A 22,386-nucleotide genomic window follows, 5' to 3' on the forward strand; every position below is an offset into this window, starting at 1 on the left:
AAGCAAAGAGGAAAGGGGTGGAGATTTCTGGTTTTTTTTTTTTTTTTTTTTTTTTTTTTTTTTTTGAAGTTTGAATGGTAAGAGCCAATGGTTCTAATATTTGTATTATTGTGTGTTGGGTGGTGAAAGAAAAAACGGTCGTGATGTCGTTAAGATGACCACATTTTGATGTCTGTTTCTTTAAGGAACATGACAACATCAATAGCATGGATGAGGACATCCAACTCTTAGGGGCAAAAATGGAATTTTGATGTCTATTTCTCACTTTTGGTATAACTGTCCTCCAAGTCTACCGCTAGAAGTTATTGTCGTCTTTGGGATTTTTCTTTAAAACACGTCTGTTAGGGAGAGGTTTCCACAAGATGCTTTGTTCTCCTCCCCAACCGATGTGGGATCTCACAATCTACCCCCCTTCGGGACCCAGCGTCCTTACTTGCACTCTTTCCCTTCTCTAATCGATGTGGGACCTTCCAATCAACTCCTCTTCGGAGCTCAGCGTCCTTGCTGACACACCGCTTCGTGTCCACCCTCTTCAGGGCTCAACCTCTTCGCTGGCACATCGCATGACGTCTAACTCTGATACCATTTGTAACAGCTCAAACAATGCTAGCAGATATTGTCTTCTTTGGAGTTTTCTTTTTTAACTTCTCTCAATGTTTTTAAAACACGTATACTAGAGAGAGATTTCCACACCGTTATAAATGTGGGATGTTAGCTTTAAAGACGAACATGAGTCAGCAAATATGGTTCTAACATGCATGCTATGACGTTCTTGCCTTTATCTATTTGTTTTTAAATGAGTATTATAAATACTTAGTAAGTAATTCAACGACTAGATCAACATTTACAAACACCAACAGGTTTATGCAATTTTTTTTAGTGGGATCTAAAATTTGCTATAGGTGAGAAATTAATCTGTTTTTTCTTCGAATTATTCGATAGGGAAGCTTTTATTGACATTTATGTCATAAAGTCTCGTAATTTATGATTTAATTTTTAATAATAATTTTTTTTTTATTTAATTTACTAGTTAACATTATTTATTATATGAAAAATCTAAGATTTTAATGTAATTAAAAATAATCGTGTTCAAATAATAACTATTTTAGCATGGCTCAGAAAAAGGTTAAAACACAGATAATTAAATCGAACATTAAAAAGAAAATAAATAAATAAATAAATAATTATATAATATACATATATCAAAAGGCTGAAATACTTGTGGGCTTTATTTGATTTTGAATGAACCCTAATATTGGGCCCATTTATTCTAAGCCCAAACTCGACAAATTCTCCTAAAACCCTAATCCATGGTCTTTCCCGACTAGAACGGCCGCTTCTTCACTTTGCTCTCGCAGGTAATCTTTCTTCATTTCTCCTCCGTCATCGAATATCTGTTCTTCTTCCTCGGTATATCTTTAATCTCTTGTAATTTACATTAGTTGATTTTCAAATTTTCAAATCTTTGGTTTTTTTTTTTTTTTTTTTTTTTTTTTTGTCAGCGAAACAACGCTGAAGTCCGGGAATTATTTTCTTAAGGTTCCTCAGATAATTAGTCGTTAGGTTTGAGATCGTTTGGCTTGCGATTTCGATACATTTTTGTAGATCTGCGAGTTCCATGCCTGGTAACTATTAGTTTAGTGAGAACATGGAATTTCGTTCCTTATAGATAGTAGGTTTTGATTGTTTATATTTCGATTGAATCGACCTCCAATCTGATTATTGTGGAACCAATATGCTATATAGCATTTGTGCGCTGCGCTTGCTAGAATATTTTTTAAGGCGTTTTAGAATCAGAATGTACTTTTCAAGTCGAGGGACCAATTTGTTGTTATTTTTGTGTATTATTCTTATGTGTGGAATAAATGTAATGGTTCTGTGAATAGAATAAAGCGAAAAAAGTTTGAGTAGATGAATCCTTAATCTTTTGTAGTGGAAGTACCGGTCTAAATTTATTGCAATGATTGATAATTTCCGATATCTATCGATTTTTTCCTCAAATATTTATGTTTTTATCTTAAATTTTGGCACGCGGATGAGAAATTTAGCTATTCAACGTTCGTTTGAATATCATAGATGTGGTGAATACTTGAGAGTCCCACGCACGCGCAAATACACGAGAAAAAAAATAAGGAATGGGAAAAATCTTTTGTGTTCATAGATTATGTGTTGAATTAAATGTTGAATTAAATGCTCTTTAATTTTGCTCGTTTGGATTATGTGTTGATAATGGTTCTTCATGGGTCAGGTAATTAGTTGTAGGGGTGCAGTCGTTGGCTGATTCTTGAATATCGAAGATGGTTAGTGTTTCTTACTGGGAAGTGATTTTTTATTTTTAATTTCTTCTGGTAATTTGTTTAGTTACCCAGATTGAAATCGATTTGGGAGGTTGTGTTTTGTGATGTGAGTTTCGTTTAATGTGCACAGCCGTCTCACAAGACCTTTAGAATCAAGAAGAAGTTGGCCAAGAAGATGAGACAGAACAGGCCCATTCCTCACTGGATCCGCTTGAGGACCGACAATACCATCAGGTCTTAAGCTCTTCTACTACAGTTTTTATTCGTAATTTCATCATTTCTATTCTTATCAGTTTTAAATGTAACGCTCCATTTTGATGTATTCTTCAGGTATAATGCGAAACGAAGGCACTGGCGTCGCACCAAGCTTGGATTTTGAGGTGTTCCTCTTGTGATTTGCTCTTCATCCTGTTTTGAACCTATTTAAGTGTTATGATGTTAGTTTTGGAGAAGACAAAGGATAGATGTTTGAATTTTTTTGCCTCTCAATTTAAGAACTTATGGAATAGAAAATCATGTAGTCTTTAGGCTGGCATCTATGTTCAATCTATATCTGGAGTAATTTCAATTCTTAAGATAAATCTCGTGTTCATTTTGTTTAATTTCTATCACAGTTCATCTCTGGTACCCCAGTGTGGAATTTTATTCTGATCTTAATTGCTCAAATACTCATGTGGATGAGCTGAGCTGAGCTGGGTGTCTACATTTCTGTTGCTTTACAAATTGTTCTTCGGATTCATGTATTTCTTAGTAAACTTTGTTACATTAAAGCTATTTGTAAGTGTTTTCTAAAACTATGTAATTGGTGTTAATTTTTTTAAACTGTCGCAAATTTTGTTTTAAATAGGGTTTTGTTAAAACTATTTGTAATTTGTATGGTGAAAATTAATATATAAATTCCTACAAAATGGGTACTAACGAAATCTACCCTTCTTTTTTACACTCTCACAACCATAAATATCAACACATAATTTCTATAATAACCACAATCAATTCTCAAAATAAACTTTCTAAAAACTTAAATTATCTAATAAACTTTAAATTTATTTTCTTGTCTCATAAATTTCATAATTTTTAAAATCATCTGATTAATTAGAAATCAGATTAAAAGAAATCAATTAATTTAATTACCGATTCTATTATATACAGAATAAAGAAGTCATTGAAGCATTGAACATCGAGAAAAAACAACTAAGACAATTTTTTTTATTTTATTATTATTTTTTTTAACAAAATGTATGGGTTTTTAAATGGGCTTTCCGTTATTAGGCCCATTTGGTTGAAGCCCAAAATCAAATTGACTCCTAAACCCTAATTTGAGTCTTTCCCCTTAGCCACGTCCACTGCATCACTTCTCTCTCTCTCTCAGGTAATTTTCTTTTCCTCACCACCTCCGTCGTCGATTCTCTCCTCTTCTTCCGGTACGCCTTCAATTTATCCTTCTCCATCTTCCTCTGTACTTTTCGTCAATCGAGTTAAGTTATTAGGCCCATTTGGAACGCCTTCATTTTTTTTTTTTGATTTTTATTTGATTTTTTTTGAATTTTTTTGAATCCGAAGATTACAATCATAGGGTTCCTCGGGTATGTTCGATATTCTTCGGCGTATAATTTCATGTAACGGGTTATGTTTTTGTGGATCTGCAAGGTGTATGTTTTTGGTATATTTTTTCTAGAATGGTTTTGGGAGTTATTAGGTTAGCGAGAACTTGGATTTCGCCCCTTGAAACGACTACCTTCCTTCCGATTTTTCCCAGAGATCGACCTTCAATCCGATTGTTGTGGATATTTGCTACTACGCATTTGTGCCCTCGCTCGAAATTTTCGAAGGCGTTTTGGAATCTTCTCTTTTTTGGGTCGAGGGAGGGTTATCGATTTTGATGTATATACCTACTTACGGGTGAATTTGTTACTAATTGAAGTATTATGCTTATGTGAGCGGAATAATAACCACTTTCTTGCCTGTATTATACGTACCAGTCTAAGTTTACTACATTGATGAGTGATTTTTGTATTCTTTAAATTCTTTTGTCAATACTATGCGTTTCTGAATCTATAGTTTTGGCCTGAGGTTGGATTGAAAAATTCATTTTAATGTCATAGATGAGGTGAATTCATCGAGAACTCCCCCCCACAAGATAAAATTCTTATACATTAACAGAATTTCTATCATTCTGTTATTCATTATCCACTTTGATGTTGTATTAGTAATGCCCATTCACTTCCGTCGTTTGTTTTCTGTATTCACACTGGTTCTTCATGTGTGGCTCAGGTCATTTGACGTTGCATGCTGTCCTTGAGTGAGCTAAATATTTGATCGACCCATGGCTTCTTTTGTCAAGCCAGAGAATGCTTTAAAACGAGCTGAAGGTGAACGGACATAAAATTCTCTTTTGGGTTTTCTGTAGATTGCATTGTTTTTTAAAGTATACCACGACTTTTAGGGTGTACTTCGTTTTTGCAGTATGTTTGACCCTTTTGATGAATTCTGAATGCTCAATGAATTTTTTTCATCCGTTGTTTGTTGGAAAGTTGGTTCGGTGTACATGTTCTGAGTGACATATACAATATATGTATTATTCATGTATGAACGCCTGTCGATTAAGTAAATTAAATTTTGGAAGTTCCCTCTTGAAAATTATAATGTGGTAATCTTCATGCCATACCGTTATTACTTTTGAGTTTGATAACTTGTGGAAGTTGTTTCGTTATAGGCCTATGATGTATGAACACTATAATTTAGACAACATGTTTATGGTTTGCATTATGTAACATGTAATTGGTTCTTCCATTTTATAACCATGTAATTTGGTTCTTCAATTGTTTTTGTGTGTCTTATCTATTCAGTTCCTTTTCTGATATTATAGTGTGTATAACAAAATTCTAGATATACAAAATGTCATTTTGCCTTTGTTGTGAATTGTGCTTCTTGCCCCCGAGTTTCCTGTATATGTTTCTAGTCTACAACTGACGTTGTATTCACCCTATTTCGAAATGAATGCTGTGTTTACTGGTTTTTTGGGAAATGAAAGGTCGCTAGCATTAATATTTTTCTCCTTACATTTATCCAGAGCTGATAAATGTTGGCCAGAAGCAGGATGCCTTGCAAGCTCTTCATGATCTTATAACTTCAAAGAAATATAGAGCATGGCAGAAACCTCTTGAGAGGATTATGTTTAAGTATGTTGAGCTTTGTGTGGACATGAGGAAAGGAAGGTTTGCAAAGGATGGTTTGATTCAGTACCGTATTGTTTGCCAGCAAGTCAATGTTACTTCTTTAGAGGAAGTAATCAAGCACTTTATGCATCTTTCCACTGAGAAGGCAGAGCAGGCTCGTAGTCAAGCTCAAGCATTAGAAGAAGCTCTTGATGTTGATGACTTGGAAGCTGATAAAAGACCAGAAGATCTGATGCTTAGTTATGTCAGTGGGGAGAAAGGAAAGGACAGATCTGATCGCGAACTTGTTACCCCTTGGTTTAAATTTCTATGGGAGACATATCGAACAGTTCTTGAGATACTAAGGAATAACTCAAAGTTAGAAGCACTTTATGCGGTAGGCCATACCTTAATTGACAGCTATTTGGTGTATGAGTTATTTTTTCAGTTTATATCTACTGATAAATGATAAGGGTGTGGGGATGATTGTTAAAATCTCGTCAAATTTTAACTTCGCTTGCTAATTGTTCTGATGGTTGGAGGATTTAAGAAAGCTTCTTTGCATCTGTACCTGGGAGATATGTTTAGGTTTTTTTGGAACTATTTTGCCATAAGTATTTGAATTTTTAGCGGTAACATGAAGGCTATGAATTAATTAGTTAATGTTATGAAGATTGAGGAATGGAGTGTTGAACCTTGATGGGCATGTTGGCTTTTCATAGGATTACTTTCACAATTTCATTTTTTACTTATAATTTTTCAAAGAGGAGGAAACAAGATTTTGTGCCTTACTCAGTTTGGACATTAATTTTATAAGGATCTGATTTTTTTTATTGTCCTTGATGTGTTCTGTGCTCTTTATAGACTGGATGAATCAGGTTGGATTTTGTACCAAGTTGTAATATTTCTTCTGGCGTTTTTCATTTGTAGATGACAGCCCATCGTGCCTTCCAGTTTTGTAAGCTGTACAAAAGAACAACAGAATTTCGCAGATTATGTGAAATTATCAGAAATCATCTTGCTAATCTCAACAAGTATAGAGACCAAAGAGATCGGCCTGACCTATCTGCTCCAGAGAGCTTGCAGTTGTACCTTGACACAAGATTTGAACAGCTGAAGGTTGCCACGGAGCTTGAACTCTGGCAGGTCTGAATTTTTCCGTTCTTTAATTTTTCTCCCTCATATAGAGGAAGTAATGTCTAGATTCCTACAATTCATATCTTGATTATCTTCTACGAATAATGCAATTCAAATGATTCCTTCTTACCATTATTTGCAGGAAGCTTTTCGTTCTGTGGAAGATATTCATGGTTTGATGTGTATGGTGAAGAAAACACCCAAGCCATCGTTGATGGTGGTTTACTACGTCAAATTAACAGAGATCTTCTGGATATCGGATAGTAATCTTTATCATGCCTATGCATGGCTTAAACTTTTCTCCCTTCAGAAGAGTTTCAACAAAAATCTAAGCCAGAAGGACCTACAGCTGATAGCATCATCTGTTGTGTTAGCAGCTCTTGCAGTGCCCCCCTATGACTCCAAGCATGGTGCATCACATTTAGAACTGGAACATGAGAAAGAGCGAAGTTTGAGGATGGCTAATCTCATAGGGTTCAGTTTAGACTCCAAACTTGAGAGTAGAGATGTGGTAATGCATTTGCTTAATTGGTTTTAACTTATTATTTTTCACAACCTGCATATTGCCTTACTCTTTTCTGTTTGTGTTTTTTTTTTCCAGCTTTCGAGGGAAAATCTTCTCTCTGAACTGGTATGTTGGACTCGGTTGACTTGGACATTTTTGTTGTCTTTTCCCTTCTGCTCTCCAAATTTATTATACTTCGATTGCTTCACATTCTTTTGAATTGTTAAGCAGAAGATCTTTAATTTCTCTTTCTCACTTTTCCATATTTCTGACAACTTTAAGTATGTAGCCAATAACTTTTGTTCTCTTTTCTTAGTAGATTTGTGCTTTTGTTTAGGTGTCTAAAGGAGTCCTGAGCTGTGCAACTCAGGAAATTAAAGATCTTTATCATCTTTTGGAGCATGAGTTCTTCCCTCTCGATCTTGCATTAAAATTGCAACCGTTGTTCACAAAAATATCTAAGCTTGGAGGTAAGCTTTCATCAGCCTCATCTGTACCCGAATTGCAATTGTCTCAATATGTTCCAGCTCTTGAAAAACTTGCTACCCTGAGGCTACTTCAGCAGGTACTTATATATTTTATATATTATAAACTTCGCCAAGCCATTGCTTATATATAAAGAGAAACATTGTTTAATAACATTTAAATTAGAATGTACTGAAGTCTTTATTTATCTATGTTTTTCCAGGTCTCCCATGTATACCAGACTATGAAAATTGAGAGTCTGTCGCAGATGATCCCATTTTTTGATTTTTCTGCCGTGGAGAAAATATTAGTTGATGCAGTTAAACAAAATTTCATCGCCATGAAAGTCGATCATTCAAGGAACATTGTCTTATTTGGCAATTTGGTATTCGAAATTCTTTTCTTTTTTCTCCTTCTCTGATATATACAAAAAAAAGACGCTGAGATTTGAGCATCATAATGTGACCCAATTGATTTTTTACTGCTGTTGAATTTTATGCATTAAGCCCTTCTGATTTTGTCTCGGCTTTTTTATTTTTGTAAAGTTAATTTATGTTGAATTTAGAGGAATGACTAACTTTTTCTGTATAATTATTAAGGATTTAGGCAATGGTATTCTTCTCAGTATATAATTAACTGATGTTTATAGCTTAAATTTTTATGAATCAATGTAGGGTATTGAATCAGAAGGGCTTCGGGACCACCTGACTGTGCTTGCTGAGTCCCTAAACAAAGTAAGAGCCATGATCTACCCTCCTGTAAAGAAAACATCAAAAACAGGTGAAATATTGCCTGATTTAGCAGATATTGTTGATAAAGAGCACAAGAGGCTTCTTGCTCGGAAATCAATAATTGAGAAAAGGAAGGAAGAGCAGGAACGACAACTTTTGGAAATGGTACCCTCATTATACTTTGAATTGCCTTATTCATTGTTCTTTTGGAGGTTCATAAATTGTAAAAATTGTGATCAACTGTGTTTAGGAACGTGAGGAAGAATCAAGAAGGTTAAAATTACTAAAGATAACTGAAGAGGCTGAGCAGAAGCGTCTTGCTTTAGAATATGAACAAAGGAAAAGTCAACGGCTTCGTAGGGAAATGGAAGAGCGAGAACTTGAAGAAGCACAGGCATTACTTCAGGAAGCTGAAAAGCGTGTTGGTAAAAAGAAGGGAAGCAGGAAGCCGGTTCTTGATTCCGTGAGTTTTGTTTGTTACTTGTTTTCTTATTGTTGATAGATGTATATTCGATAAATAACATGTGAGTATGTCTCCAGGAAAAGTTGACTAAACAAACCTTAATGCAATTGGCCCTTACTGAACAATTAAGGGAGAGGCAGGAAATGGAAAAGAAATTGCAGAAGCTTTCCAAAACTATGGATTATCTAGAAAGAGCAAAAAGAGAAGAGGCAGCAACTTTAATCGAAGCTGCATTTCAGCAACGTTTGCTTGAAGAGAGGATGATTCATGAACGTGATCAGCAGGTCTTTCTTTCTGAACCATTGTTCCATTATATTAAAGAAACTTTGACTATGATTATCTGTATTTGGCTGCAGTTTTCATGTTCCTTTTTTCTTTATTAATTCTCAATGCGTGAAATTGTATTTGTTAGTGCATTTTGGTAATATAGTTAACTACACATGCATATGGTATGACTAAATAATACATAGGCAAATTACGGTAGTTTTATGCATCTAAAAAGGTCGTTATATTTTTGTGGCCTTAACTTCTTTTTTCACTTCAGCCTAAATCGAGAAGTGTTGAAGTCCCCAATTAGCTTTTATGCTTCTCATGTTTTTATATTACTTTATTCAACTTCTGTATGTGTCTTGGCATTTCCAACCATAGTGATTAGTAGAAGGGGATAAAGTTAGTCTTATGATAATGCTTCTCTCTTGATCTTTGCTCAATTTGTTCTTTTGAGCACGTTGGTGGAGACATAGAGTAGAGAGTGGCTACGAGGCTTGCCTAGTCTTTTCAACATGTAGTTATGGGTGGGTGTTAACGATTTTGCTGGATTGTAGGTTGATACATGTCATCTCTGGTCCTTTATGCTTGATGATTTTCCAATCAGTGAAGGAAATCTTCAGCACATTGCACTTGTATCTCATATCACTTGTTTGTCAGCAGCAAAGAACTTATGTGACATAGCTTGAATTTGACCTCATAAATGTTGGTATTGTGAGGGTGGAAGAGAAAGTAGCAGAGAACCCACTACTGTCTTCATGGAATCTTCTGTCCAGTTGGACAAAAAGAAATTGCTTCTTTGACCACTCTCGGTTTGATAGAAAAGTGGGCTGGACAACAGTACTATTGCATGTATTGTAACTTTAAAGCCTGTCAGTGCTGCAAGTTTATCAAAGAGGGAGATTCTTCTTATAATGTGAGTAGGAGTTAATGTAGAGAGAGGGTAGTTGCAAATATACTATGGGTGCTGTTTCTTGAGAATTTCTAGCTGGGATTTACCATGATCCTATGTGAACTTTGAAAAGATGAACTGATGCTTTTGCACGTGACTTATTGATCTAGTGAATTCAACATTTTCAAGTATTACTCTTAATGTTTCTGATGGGTAATTTTGCCATGATTTTCCTGCATGTGGCTTCCACAACATACCATTCTTACAATGCCGTGCTTTACGACAAATATTTAACTTATTGTATTGATTACACCTATTCATTTTTTTCTTTGTGCTTTTATTTTGTTTTTGTTATCAGTTTTTTCCTGCTACCATTGATGATATGTTAATACTTAATGGGGTGTTTTAAAGTTTATTTATTATAAAATGGAGTTCCTTTTCTGCTTTTCAGCTGGAGGTCGAGTTAAGCAAGCAGCGCCATGAAGGTGACCTGAAGGAGAAGAACAGATTGGCAAGAATGTTGGAGAGCAAGGTTAGTTTATTTATTATAATTATTTTCATATTTTTTAGTTTAACGTGTGGATGTTAGTAACTCATACATAGAGGGACCCAAACTTCTTGGTAGAGTAGAGACTATATGCCTTAATTAGTTAAGCTATGCTTAGGTTGATAAGGTTAATAGTTTCATATGGCTTTATTTCAATTACTCATAATCTGTCTGCTCTAACTCTTAGAATTCACTATTCAAGTGTACTTCGATTGAAAAATGTGTAGATCATTTCAGGTTTAATTTGTAAGTTCCTAGAACTCTGCTCTAAATTTAGGATGTTTGGTATGTTGGAAGTATACGAGAGCGCATGATTACTTTTTTATCCGATGGTACAGTGCCCATTTCTTTTCTTTTTTTTCTTTATTTAATATAATTCTAAACTTCGTTGATGTTGTGAAATGAAACTTGAGCGTATGAATGTTTGCAAAAATTGTTGACTTTTGACACAGAGATCAAACTTAACCTTTTAACTTTTGTTGTATAGAAAATTTTCCAAGAAAGAGTTATCAGTCTTCGCCAAGAGGAGTTCAACAAACGTAGAGCTGAGAGAGAAGAACATATCAGGCAAATAATTCAGTCTCGTAAAGCAGAAAGAGAGGCTAAGAGAAAGAAAATCTTTTATGTTAGGCGTGAAGAGGAGAGGATCAGAATATTGCGTGAAGAGGAGGAAGCACGCAAGCGTGAAGGTATTTGTTAAAAGTTTTATGGTTTTCTATGGGGGAGGGGGAGGGGGGGTACTTAGAGCATGAGTTGAAACAACTTCTGCAAAGATATCCGTAGGTTTTAATATAATGTGCATTAGCGTGGAGTCGTCATTTATCTGCTTTTGCTCATTGCACTTTTTTGAACTTTGTAGAAGCCGAAAGGAGGAAAAGGGAGGAAGCTGAACGCAAGGCAAAATTGGATGAGATTGCTGAGAAGCAGAGGCAGAGAGAGCGCGAATTGGAAGAAAAAGAAAGACTGCGGAAAGAAATGCTCTTTAGTGGAGGCAAGTCAGGCGATGCTTCTGCTAGGCCTGATGTTTCTCCTGCTTCTCGACCTCAGGAGTCTAGGACTGCTTCTCCTGCTGCTGCAGCTGCTGCGGCTGCAGCCCCGGCCGCAGGAAAATATGTGCCAAGGTTCCTACGTGAACGGACTGAGAGCTCCAGCCCTAATGCACCACCTCCTGAATCTGATCGATGGGGAAGCAGCAGGCCTGACAATCGACCATCTCAGCCAGGTAGCTGGCGCAATGATGATCGTAGACCTGCTGCATTTGGAAGTTCAAAGTCGTCGTGGTCGTCGTCTCGAGTTCCTGCTCGTGGTGGCCCAGAGCGCTAGTTGTGGTGGCAGTCTGGCAAACCGAAGGAAAAACAATTTTGGGTTTGATCGAATGCTAAATCGTTTCTCGGAAAAAGTAAAAAAAGATGAGTTTTTGGTCCTATTGAGAAAGCAAGGAAGAGGAAGAGGGAAGAAGCAGGAGGGAAAAGGGTGTAATAATATTTGTAGTTGTGTGTTCTAATGTTTTACGTGGCAGAAAATTTATTGTTGGAAGAGTTGTTTTTGTTTTGTTAATTTAATGAAAGTGCACTGCATGGGGGGGTTCCAATTTATAGGCCAGATATGAAGTACTTGAGGCGTTGGAAGTTGTGTTGAATAGCATTTTTATGGAGTCTATTTAAATCAATTGCCCCCTTTTTGAGTTGAAACGATTCCAATTTTCTTGGTGCAAACTCGGTGGACTTATTTCTGAGTTTAAGACTTAACGAGTTAGATGAAGGGAAGCAACTTTTGTTCAGAAAGTTTATACGTGAGACAAGTTCATACAATGGGAAAAAAGGGGATTGGGATATACATGGTACGATATTCCAGACATATGTCCTGGGCCGGCATTCCCTCGGTGACTTTCAAGCTTTTGAGCACCCCAACGTCACGATCTATAACTTTATTGCATCAAAGTCTTGGGAGTCACGATCTATAACTTTATTGCATCAAAGTCTTGGGAGATATGAGTGAGTATATATACCTAGTAACCAACATTCTTGTAGGCTTTTATCGCAACAAAGTCAACTAACATTTTTGTAGGCTTTTATCGCATCAAAGTCAACCAACATTCTTGTAGGCTTTTATCGCAACAAAGTCAACCAACATTTTTGTAGGCTTTTATCGCATCAAAGTCAACCAACATTCTTGTAGGCTTTTATCGCAACAAAGTCTTGGGAGAGAACCATCCGTTGGAACAAATATGAATCATGGATATGAATCTATCATTTAAAACTATATTCTTTTGGTGGTTTTCCAATCTAGGTCATCAAATATGTATTTACTACTCTACACACAACCAATACGTGCGACTATAGACCCACTAGACGGTTTGCACACCTCCTAGGCCTCATGCTAGTCAGGCTAGCGTCCTTGGTGCTGTTTTTGAACACCTAGAAGGAATAGCAACTGTCGTAGCATTATGCTAAACATAATGATCGTCTTCCTTTTCATAATATACGCGCCTGTACTCATCATTTGACGAAATATCCCGATGCACGTGAACATACATTTATACTAAGGTCCCAACATTTTTCATAGTAAAAAAATCATGCAAGACATCCCCTCTTTTCTCAATTTCATTTAATTTCATTTCATTTATATCATAACCTTTAAAACATCTCTTGGGTTATACGTCATAAATCTCCTTTATCTCAAAACATTTCATAATATGACATCCATTTGTATCATAAATCATCCAGACATAATATGACATCCATTTATATCATAAAAAATCGGCAAACCATATCATATCATTACAACATATCATATCATTCAACATACCATAAACACAATGAACGTATCAAACATATAACACGTGCAGGACCATTGAGCACGTATCATTTATATAACACAACTTTTCCAACCATACAGATAGTAAAGTCACTTACTTGGATAACCTTAGCTGAAATTCTTTCTAATTCCAAATTAGCTTGCTTTCGTCCCTCAAATTCGTTCTCACTTATGCCGAGGTTTCACCTATTTTGAATATTCATTTACTTGCCTTGATAAAAATCGAATTCCTAACTTAATTTAATTTAATATGAGAAAATAGGGCTTATACTGACCTTAAACCCTTATCATAAGGTCAAAATAGGCTCAACGAGGGTAAAAAAATGTTGGAATTGGAACCAAATACACCATTCGAGTCGTTTACGTCGCTTTCGAGCCACTGGAGCCATCGAGAAGCACTGGAGTCGAGTTGAAGAGTGCGCTGCTAGATGAGCCGAAATGAGCCGCGACTGGGGATAAGGCACGTGTCATGAAGTGTGGAGGTGAGGCACGCGTGTCGTGATTAAGTTTGAGGTGTGGACTTCAAGTCGGGTTGTCAGTGTTGCGGGTTGCACATAATGATTGTGGGCTGAGCTGTATGGGTAGCGATGGTACGATTTTGTATGATTCGAAGGTCAACGCTTCTCCTCTAGGTTCTGTGAAGGTTTCGTGAAAGAGGCTCGACCGGAATTGGACTCCTCGTCGCGAGATCAGGGTTGTGTTCGTTATTTTTCTCTCTATTCTATTTTTTCTTTCCTTTTCTTTTCTTTACATTTCTCTAATCTCAATTTTTAGGTACCTAATTAAGGAGGACAAAATGACCAAAATACCCCTCCCGTATTAACTTTGACCATTTTTCCAATGTTTCCAACATTTTTCTTGTGTTTGTGGGACTTTTCAACTATTTTTTTCTTCTACATTATCTTGAAATTCCATTCTTAACATTGTCAATAAAATCGAGAACTTTGGGCTCAATGTTAAATATCAGGTATCTAATACCTCGTTGGGACTTAGATGTTACAATATGACATGTGCAACATGAATGATAAATGATTTGATTGACATGTAAAATGATGAATTGACATGAAATACAACCCCGAAACACGCATGGAAGACATGATAAAAATGATATGATATTAAGGAAAACGCTAGTAGGGTTGTAGTATATGATAATGAAAATGGAAAATTGTTCGAACCCCATGCATTATTTTCTGTTCATGCCTCGAGGGATACCCCTTCTCCTTTCACGAAAGTAGGGACGTGTACGCTACGAAGCAGGGAAACGATCATTATGTTTACCATAATGCTGCCAAGACGGTCGCTATTCCTAACAGGTGTCCAACATCAACAGTTACCAGAGAATGCTTACTCCACCAGAAAGGGGTCCAGGAGGTGTGTGAACTGACTAGTGGGACGATACTCGCATGTGTAGACCATGTGTAGGAAAATTAAGTACACATCCAAAATTAAGTTAGTATAAGTTATTTTTATTATTTCAATTTGTATTAGTTTAATTAAAGTCCTTAGAAGAGACGTGCAAGATCACAATCATGTTTTTATTATAAAGTTTTTACCGAAGTATTTCCGCATTAAATGTTCAATATATGTATACAACACTGATTCTAGATTCTAGATTAAGTAGAAAATCTATGGTCATTACAATTATTATATTATATAACTATTATTTTTTTAAAAAAAAAATTGGAACTTTGAAAGTTTTCCTTTATTCACAACATCATCATCTATTATTTTAGAAAGTTGTGGTTGTATTGTTTACAGAATTTCAATATTTGTAATGGTTTGATAAAGTTATGAAAAAGATTGAGTATGGTTTGATATTGAGTTATGAAAAAGATTTAGTTTGTTCATAAATTCGTAAAAGAACGGTGTATAGCGGTTGGACTTTGAACCGTGAAAGAGTCAAGAGAGCTAGAAAATTTTGATTCAAAAAGAGACCTTTGGAAAATGGAGTAAATTGAGTTCAACCAACCACTATTATTATATTTTCTAACTTTTTCGTATTTGATTTCAAAATTAACTTTTTATCAAAACTATTATTGTGATTTGTAATTTATTGTATTCTAAATTTTTCATAATTATTTATTGTCTTGAATGGAATTATTTTTTCATATACTTTGTAATTAAAAAAATTAAAAAAATTAAAAAATAAAGCATACTTAAATATTTAGTCTAAGATCTACTTGTACAAAGTTGCCTACAAACTACACTCTACAGTTAATAGTTTGATACGATTGAACTGCAACCACTCGTAAGACTTAATAATCTGATTACCAACCTATAACTCGGGTGTCCTCATTCGAATCACGTTCGAGTCATGCTAACACAATCTTCAGTATTATGTCTCTCATTTTGTTGATTAAGGCAGGTTTAAAGAGAAACTAGCAAAGTCTTGAGTTACAAGGGTCGTCACAATTGCACTCGAAAAATTATAATTGAAGCAATGGCTATGACATGGTTGCAAATTATGAAGCAAACCTGAAGAGCAGATGTTGATATAGAATGCTAAGACAATGGAACAATCACACACTATGCAATCTACAATTTTCTCTGAAATTCATGTTTTTTCTATCTTCTCAGTCAGTCAGTCAGTGAGTGAGTGAGTGAGTCAGTCCAACAGCTGAGCAAGAAACCAAATGAAAGGCAAGCTTTTTAGAAGTGTCTCCAAAACATCTTTTCTTCTTCTACCAACTCTTTCTTTTTATCTCAACCCTCTCATTTTCTTACACGCATCTATAACAATCACCACAGGGAAAGCCAAAAAACAAGCATGCTCACACTGCCAGATGAGGAAAAAAGAAAAGAAAAAAAAATTATATGGAGTTATCAACATATACTATGTTATGGGATGGATAAATTACTAGACGGTTATTGTAGGTTTTGTCGCCCTTTTTCCTTCCATGGCGTCTTTCTTTCTTCGACATGTTGCACAGAGGAACGGACCTTCCCATGGCTTTGACGATGGCGAAAAGAAAGTCCCCGAATTCATCGACAAGTTTTCATTTGGGGGTTGATCCACTTGACAAACTGCACATTTGAAGATCCCTGAGTTTGGATCTGACGCTAAATCTTTGCCTAACCTGCATTTCCATTATAAGTGAACATGTTTCAAGTCACTTTTGGATAGAAATTACAATAATTACACCAGAATTCAGCAGTTTTCTATTAATATAACAGTTAGGAACAGAGATAGATTTTTCAACAACGAAAGAAAATCGAAGGTCTTTCGTTAATTACAGTATAATAAATCTACAATGAAGAGAACAATCCTAGGAAACTATCTTAATACCACTATTTCTATCAATATAACAAGTTAGGAAGAACCAAGAGTCCAAGTTAAACTCCACACTATGATATTATTTGGTTTATTGAAGTATGATATATACCAAGCGAATAGAATAATCCTAGGAAACCGTCGTCCGAGCTCAGACAACATACCATGCTTCAAGAGCAAAAGGGAATAAACAAAAGAAAGAAGAAATGCATCAATTATACCTTTCAGCAAGCATAGCGGAACCTTCTTCAAACAATTCCTCCACCACTCCAACAGCAGAAAGTTTATTTGCAGATTTGCCCAAAGAGTTTTGATATTTCTTCCCAAAGAGTGTGGTGAGCACATTTTGCTTCGTCCTTGGAGTTGGTGGTAATAATATAGGTTGCTCGGATGGTATGATATCAACAACTAAGCAAGTTGTATCATCCTTCAACCCCCTCGACCGCAGAGCCTCCTACAATACGAGTCGATGAAAATATTGACAGGATTGAAAAGAAATGAAACTCCTATCAATGTTCCAAAAGGCTAAAGGCAGTTTTTTCAAAGAACTGTGGTGTAAGTAATCCTCAATCTAAACACACAAACAGAATCAACTTGTTCTTTTAGTTTTTATCATCATAAAAAGACCTATGGTTCGAGACCGAAATGTTGAGTCTTGCCTCAAGGAATAAAAAACCTTCAAAGCCTTTTAGAACATTGATCCCATACCATACCATACCATACCATTAAAGTCTACAATTAAAACTCACCTTCACGACTAGCTTAGCAGCAAGCTCTGCAGGTAAACCACGACAAGACTTTGCAGCCATATCAGACGATAAAGCATCCCATATACCATCAGAAGCAATTATTAGTCGTCCGCCAGCATTAGAAAGCTGCATAACCAATTAGGAAAACATAGCAGAGTAGTAAGTCAAGGCACGTTCTGAATAAGTAGTCGAACAACTACTGATAGATTGAGAGGTCACCTTCACTTGCTTAACATGCGGTATCGGGACAATATATTCTCCTACATCTGTATCACCAATGGACCTAGAAAGACATAAGCCACCAGGCCAGCAGCGGAGAGGACCGACCTGTAAATGGAAGTCACATAAGGGCCCAAAAACATTATCATGTATGACTAGAGTCAGCAGAGATGCATAACATTAAACCTCATTGCCGCCGAAAACATTGAGCCTCCCAACCTCACCACCACTCGCAGTTACACGTTTCCTCTCTTCCTCATTTTCCTCCAGCCTATGATCAACCGTCAATAGAGAAACCACACCTCCTTGGGTGTCTAATATGCACCGTGAATCTCCCACGGATGCCACTGTAACAGTCCACCCATCAATCACAACAAATGTAACAGTAGTTCCAGAAGTTTCCCCTGCAAGTAAGATAAGATTACATGTGACATAATGGCATTGTGTATTCAAGAAGAAGAACACCGATAGACGACATGCCACATACCTTTTTGCTGAAACTCTATGTCAGTTTTGACAAAACCAGCAACTAACGCTCGAGGAAGGGCTTGTAGCCATTTTTCTCGACTGGCCCCTTGAGGAATTGCACTTAAAACATTACCCAGTAAATGTTCCTTTGCAAAGATAGCGGCTGATATGCCATTATGCCCATCAAAAATCTGCAAATAGAAGCCAGTTCCCCAGTAATCATAGAACTCAAGTAGCACAATAACTAAAGTATTAGATAACTAAGAGCACAAAAAGTTATGAAAGGAAATAATACCGCAAAAACAGAAAATACAGTAGAAGGGTTTCCAGGAATACGGTGGTAATCAAGCTTAATCAGAAAGTAGTCCTCTCCTTTCTTTGCCAAAGCAGCCTGTCCATACTTCACAAAAGGTTTCTCAACCCTCTCGTTCCTCAGCTCGCGACCAATCAAGGTAGCAAGCGGAACGAGAGGGGGTTTAATCCTTGATACTTCTGTCTGACTCATTTCATCCTATGTTTCGGCATTTCCAAGACCACACCCCAAATTCCTGCTCATTCCTACTCATTCAAATCAAACAAATGAGCCTCGCAACATTAGATGACAAATCCACAAAAATTATTCTGAAACAACTACCACTTTCCGATCTAAATCTTAACACAGATTCAGCAGCATAACTTACAGATAAACAACACTAAACAAAATACTAACCGAAAATGAAGAAACGCACAACACAGAGTCCCTCTCAGACTCCAACGAAACCCCAAGGAAACGCAAAATCAGAGAATGAAACAAAATCCGGAAACCGCTCCCAAATTGAGGGCAATTTCAAACAGGTTCCTGAAAGGTAAAGAAAAGAAAAGAAAAGAAAAGAAAAGAAAATCATAATGAGGATGAAAATTCGGAAAATTAAGGACCACAGAGTCTCACAGGCGGTGGTACATTCAGTGTCAGAAACAGATCGAGCAGAGGGGATCGGACAGTGGATAGTTGTGCAACACCATTTTCACAAAATCTTCAAAATTTCCTTCAAATTATCTAGTCGTAGCAAGGTCGATCGAATGGCGGGGAAAAATTCCCAGCTAGAATTTCTCGAGAGAGAGAGAGAGAGAGAGAGAGAGAGAGAGAGAGAGAGAGAGGAAGATGAAGTGAGAGAAAGAAACCCACAGTTGTTTTTTTACTGGTAGAGAGAGAATGAAAGAGAGACGCGGAACGGTGGGGTTGGAGATGGGATTTTCGGCCAAGCTCTCTGATAATGACATTTTTCTCTAAATGCCTATAATACCCTTCAACCATCTTCTTTTTTTTTTTTCTTTTTTTTATAATTTTACATTTCAGTCCCTTTGCTTTGATTGTATTGCAATATAGTCCTTCCTCTCTACATATTTCTATTTTCCTCCCCAAAGGCAAAGGTAATTTTCAATAACACCCAACTTTTTAACAAAAATTGAAAATAGTTTTCAACTTAAACTCTTATTACCTTTTAAAATTTTGATTGATATTCACAGATAATCTATGAGATATTAATGATATTTTGGAACGTTTCTACGTATTTTTGAAACGTGATACTTCATATATTTACAATAAATGTATTTTTTTTTTAATTCTATAGTATTGATCAATTTTTTTTAAAATTTAAGAATATTTTTTTTAAATACTCTCCGAAGATTTAAAGTATTATGGTGATGTGATGTATTATGATGCTATGATATATTATGATGATGATGTATTATGATATGATGACATGAGATGTATGATGAGACATGTCATAGTATGATGATATCTCATGTTATGATGATGTACATGTATGAAATGTTATATTACACTATGACAATGAAGAGTTTTGTTATACCCAACCCCTAAGTAATGTTATGAATGATGAATGTATGAAAGTTTATGTATGCATGTTACCTAGGGTAATATGTGAAGGATGTGGGGGTTGTGTCGCATGAATAATTTAAGATGAAAAGTATAGGGACCTCATGTACATTGTATGTTCATTTACATTGAAATACTTCCCATCTTATGACGAGTATAGACATGTACACTATGATGATGATCATCATCATGTTTTGCATGATATACGAGGGTTTGTTGTACTTCCAGATGTTCGACTACAACCAACTAGCTCGATCATGCAGACCCAGGAGGTGTTCAAGCCAACCTGGTGGGCCCACGCTCGCACATGTGGGTTGTGTGTAGGAAAGTACTACACATCTAATTTTTTTCGGACAGGAGATCACCTCTACAATGATTTTAAATGATATGTCCCTAATTATTAATTGCATGTATTTGCATTTCATGACTCCAATAATGGAACCATTAACTATTTCTTAAAATACTCAAGTCATTAGCTACTTTTATATTTCAGATAAAGGCAAGACACCCGTGTACAGTTGATGGTGACATCACAAGTAAATACCGTCAAACTTGCATAAGGTAATTGCATTTAATTTTGTAGATTTTAGATTAGTATAGGACACTATTTACTTGAGTTTATTTTAATATTTTCTTTGTATTATTTTAAGACATTTTCTTAAACATGTAAGTCTATGACATTGTTTCAAGGAGTCGTTTTAGATTAATATTCACACATAAAAAGTTAAGTAATGAAATATGTAGCGACTTTAAATTATTAGTTTTTTTAGATTTTAATCTATCACACTTTTTATTTTTTATTTTTTAAAGATTACTATAATTTTAGAAATATATAAATTAAATTATATTGTTAGTTTTATTAATATTTGTGCGGATTGTTGTTAAATCTACTAATTTCATTAAAACGCACTATTAAAAAATATTTGTAATAAGAATATTTTAAATATACAAGTATAATATCTTAGATCGATAAGATATATTTTTATGTAGACTTCAAACCATATAATTAAATAAATGGACTTAGATTTAAAACAAAACAATATATTAAATTATATTATAAATTTGATATCTAAGCTTTATTCTCATTTACATACATCTTAAGAAAATTCTCAGAAGCCATCCAACATAAAATTACTCAAAACAAAACATGTTTAACTATGAAATTCATATGATTGAACAACTGAAAAGAAGGTGCATCTTATAAGTATAGATAATAACTTTCATTTCCTCCAATTATAATTATGTATTATTTTAAAAATAGAAAAATACAAAAAAAAAAAAAGAGTGATTTGCAAAATATGAAAATAAAATAAAATAAAGATATTGCATAAAAAGTCAATTCCTTTCAGAATATTTATCCCCAAATACTATTATTATTTATAGAAAATTTGTATATATATATATATATATATATATATATTATAAATAAATAAAAGAAATATTATATTGGAGACAATGTTATGGAGATTGTGAAAGAAGAAATCAAATCCCCAATCATTGATATTCTAAACAGTATTTCAGATGTTAAAATATCTTTCATTTGCCTAATATACATAATTATATATACCAAATACAATATAAACATAAATAAATAATTAAATAAATAATAATAATAAATAAGAAAATAAAGGAATCTCAATTTTGTTTTTTCTCTTTCCATTTTCTGAAGGGGCAAAACAAATTGTTGTTGGTTTGCTGTCTCTTTAATATATTTATTTAACAAAGGAAAAAAAAAAAAAAAGAAAGAAAAGGTGACGTGGCCACGTGTGAAGGTGGGACCCAGCTGGGTGAATAAACCACTCAATTAAAAGGGGTCGCCCTACGCCTTCATCCAGCTGGAAGCCTCAATTTGTCCGCTCATACCAAGTGGACGTTCCTTTTTTTTTTATTATTTTCTTTTTCTAATCTTACCCGCGGCTTCTGTACACCTTCCCTCTTCGCCCGGCACGTGTCCCCTTTTTGGGTTCATTTTTTTCCCACCCCCAAACACATCAAATATCCAATTCCATGCTTCTACCTTGCGTTCCAAATATTGTCTTTATTAAGTTTTTTAATTATTTTTTTTTAAAAAAAAAAAAATAGATTTTTAGATTTCTAAATTTTGTCTTTATTAAGTTTTTTAATTTTTTAATTTTTTAATTGGGTGTGTAATAATAAATTCATAAATTTTTTAAAATATCATAAAACACCAAATTCAAAGAAACAAAACATTTATTTATTTATTTATTAAACCCTTCTAAAATTTTAAAATTAAATTGAAAAGTTATGTTTAGATACTTTTTAAAAATTTATATAACAAATTGTTACAAATTATTTATCCATCCATGTATAAAACTTAACTATAAAATATTTAATCACTCTTTATAAATTTGTTAATTAAATATTAATATTTTATGGGAAGATCGTAGACCAAAAATCTCTTACCTACTCCCCATTGCCCTAAATGTCTCACCTCCAAACCACTCCACCAACTCCCTCCAACTCCCCTGATACACAGGGAGAGAGACAAAATTGTCGAAGCTCCTCA

The 22,386-nt window shown here is 35.0% G+C and overlaps 3 protein-coding genes across 6 annotated transcripts; 2 read left to right on the forward strand and 1 right to left on the reverse strand.

Annotated features, from left to right (window-relative positions):
- Window positions 1-1,254: 1,254 nt before the first annotated feature.
- Window positions 1,255-3,205, forward strand: LOC111792792 (large ribosomal subunit protein eL39). Of its 3 annotated transcripts, XM_087123044.1 has the most exons (5): window positions 1,318-1,410; window positions 2,249-2,300; window positions 2,428-2,531; window positions 2,628-2,677; window positions 2,912-3,205. In XM_087123044.1, the coding sequence occupies exons 2-4, from the start codon at window positions 2,298-2,300 to the stop codon at window positions 2,674-2,676; spliced, it is 156 nt and encodes a 51-aa protein (XP_086979170.1). In that variant the 5' UTR covers window positions 1,318-1,410; window positions 2,249-2,297; the 3' UTR covers window position 2,677; window positions 2,912-3,205. The 3 variants fall into 3 exon arrangements, with proteins under 3 accessions (XP_023530147.1, XP_086979170.1, XP_023530148.1); XM_023674379.2 differs by lacking the exon at window positions 2,912-3,205 and having other exon boundaries at window positions 1,255-1,358; window positions 2,628-2,878; XM_023674380.2 differs by lacking the exon at window positions 2,912-3,205 and having other exon boundaries at window positions 1,320-1,410; window positions 2,628-2,878.
- A 416-nt stretch (window positions 3,206-3,621) lies between these two features.
- Window positions 3,622-12,150, forward strand: LOC111792734 (eukaryotic translation initiation factor 3 subunit A). The gene is made up of 15 exons (XM_023674301.2): window positions 3,622-3,718; window positions 4,569-4,666; window positions 5,368-5,849; window positions 6,383-6,598; window positions 6,732-7,100; window positions 7,191-7,220; window positions 7,432-7,659; window positions 7,783-7,944; window positions 8,234-8,455; window positions 8,541-8,753; window positions 8,831-9,037; window positions 10,364-10,444; window positions 10,947-11,148; window positions 11,319-12,000; window positions 12,063-12,150. Exons 2-14 carry the CDS (start codon window positions 4,621-4,623, stop codon window positions 11,780-11,782), a joined length of 2,922 nt encoding a protein of 973 aa, XP_023530069.2. The 5' UTR covers window positions 3,622-3,718; window positions 4,569-4,620; the 3' UTR covers window positions 11,783-12,000; window positions 12,063-12,150.
- A 3,744-nt stretch (window positions 12,151-15,894) lies between these two features.
- On the reverse strand, window positions 15,895-19,149 carry LOC111792756 (putative protein phosphatase 2C 5). 2 transcript variants are annotated; one of them, XM_023674332.2, is made up of 9 exons: window positions 18,924-19,149; window positions 18,693-18,821; window positions 18,279-18,541; window positions 18,003-18,174; window positions 17,702-17,919; window positions 17,516-17,623; window positions 17,297-17,422; window positions 16,769-17,001; window positions 15,895-16,353 (listed from the first exon to the last, which is right to left on the reverse strand). In XM_023674332.2, the coding sequence occupies exons 3-9, from the start codon at window positions 18,486-18,488 to the stop codon at window positions 16,134-16,136; spliced, it is 1,287 nt and encodes a 428-aa protein (XP_023530100.2). In that variant the 5' UTR covers window positions 18,489-18,541; window positions 18,693-18,821; window positions 18,924-19,149; the 3' UTR covers window positions 15,895-16,133. The 2 variants fall into 2 exon arrangements, with proteins under 2 accessions (XP_023530100.2, XP_023530101.2); XM_023674333.2 differs by having other exon boundaries at window positions 18,912-19,149.
- Window positions 19,150-22,386: the final 3,237 nt, after the last annotated feature.

This window comes from Cucurbita pepo, chromosome 4 (genome assembly GCF_057944985.1).
Source record: "Cucurbita pepo subsp. pepo isolate OVF chromosome 4, ASM5794498v1, whole genome shotgun sequence".
Taxonomy (NCBI): domain Eukaryota; kingdom Viridiplantae; phylum Streptophyta; class Magnoliopsida; order Cucurbitales; family Cucurbitaceae; genus Cucurbita; species Cucurbita pepo.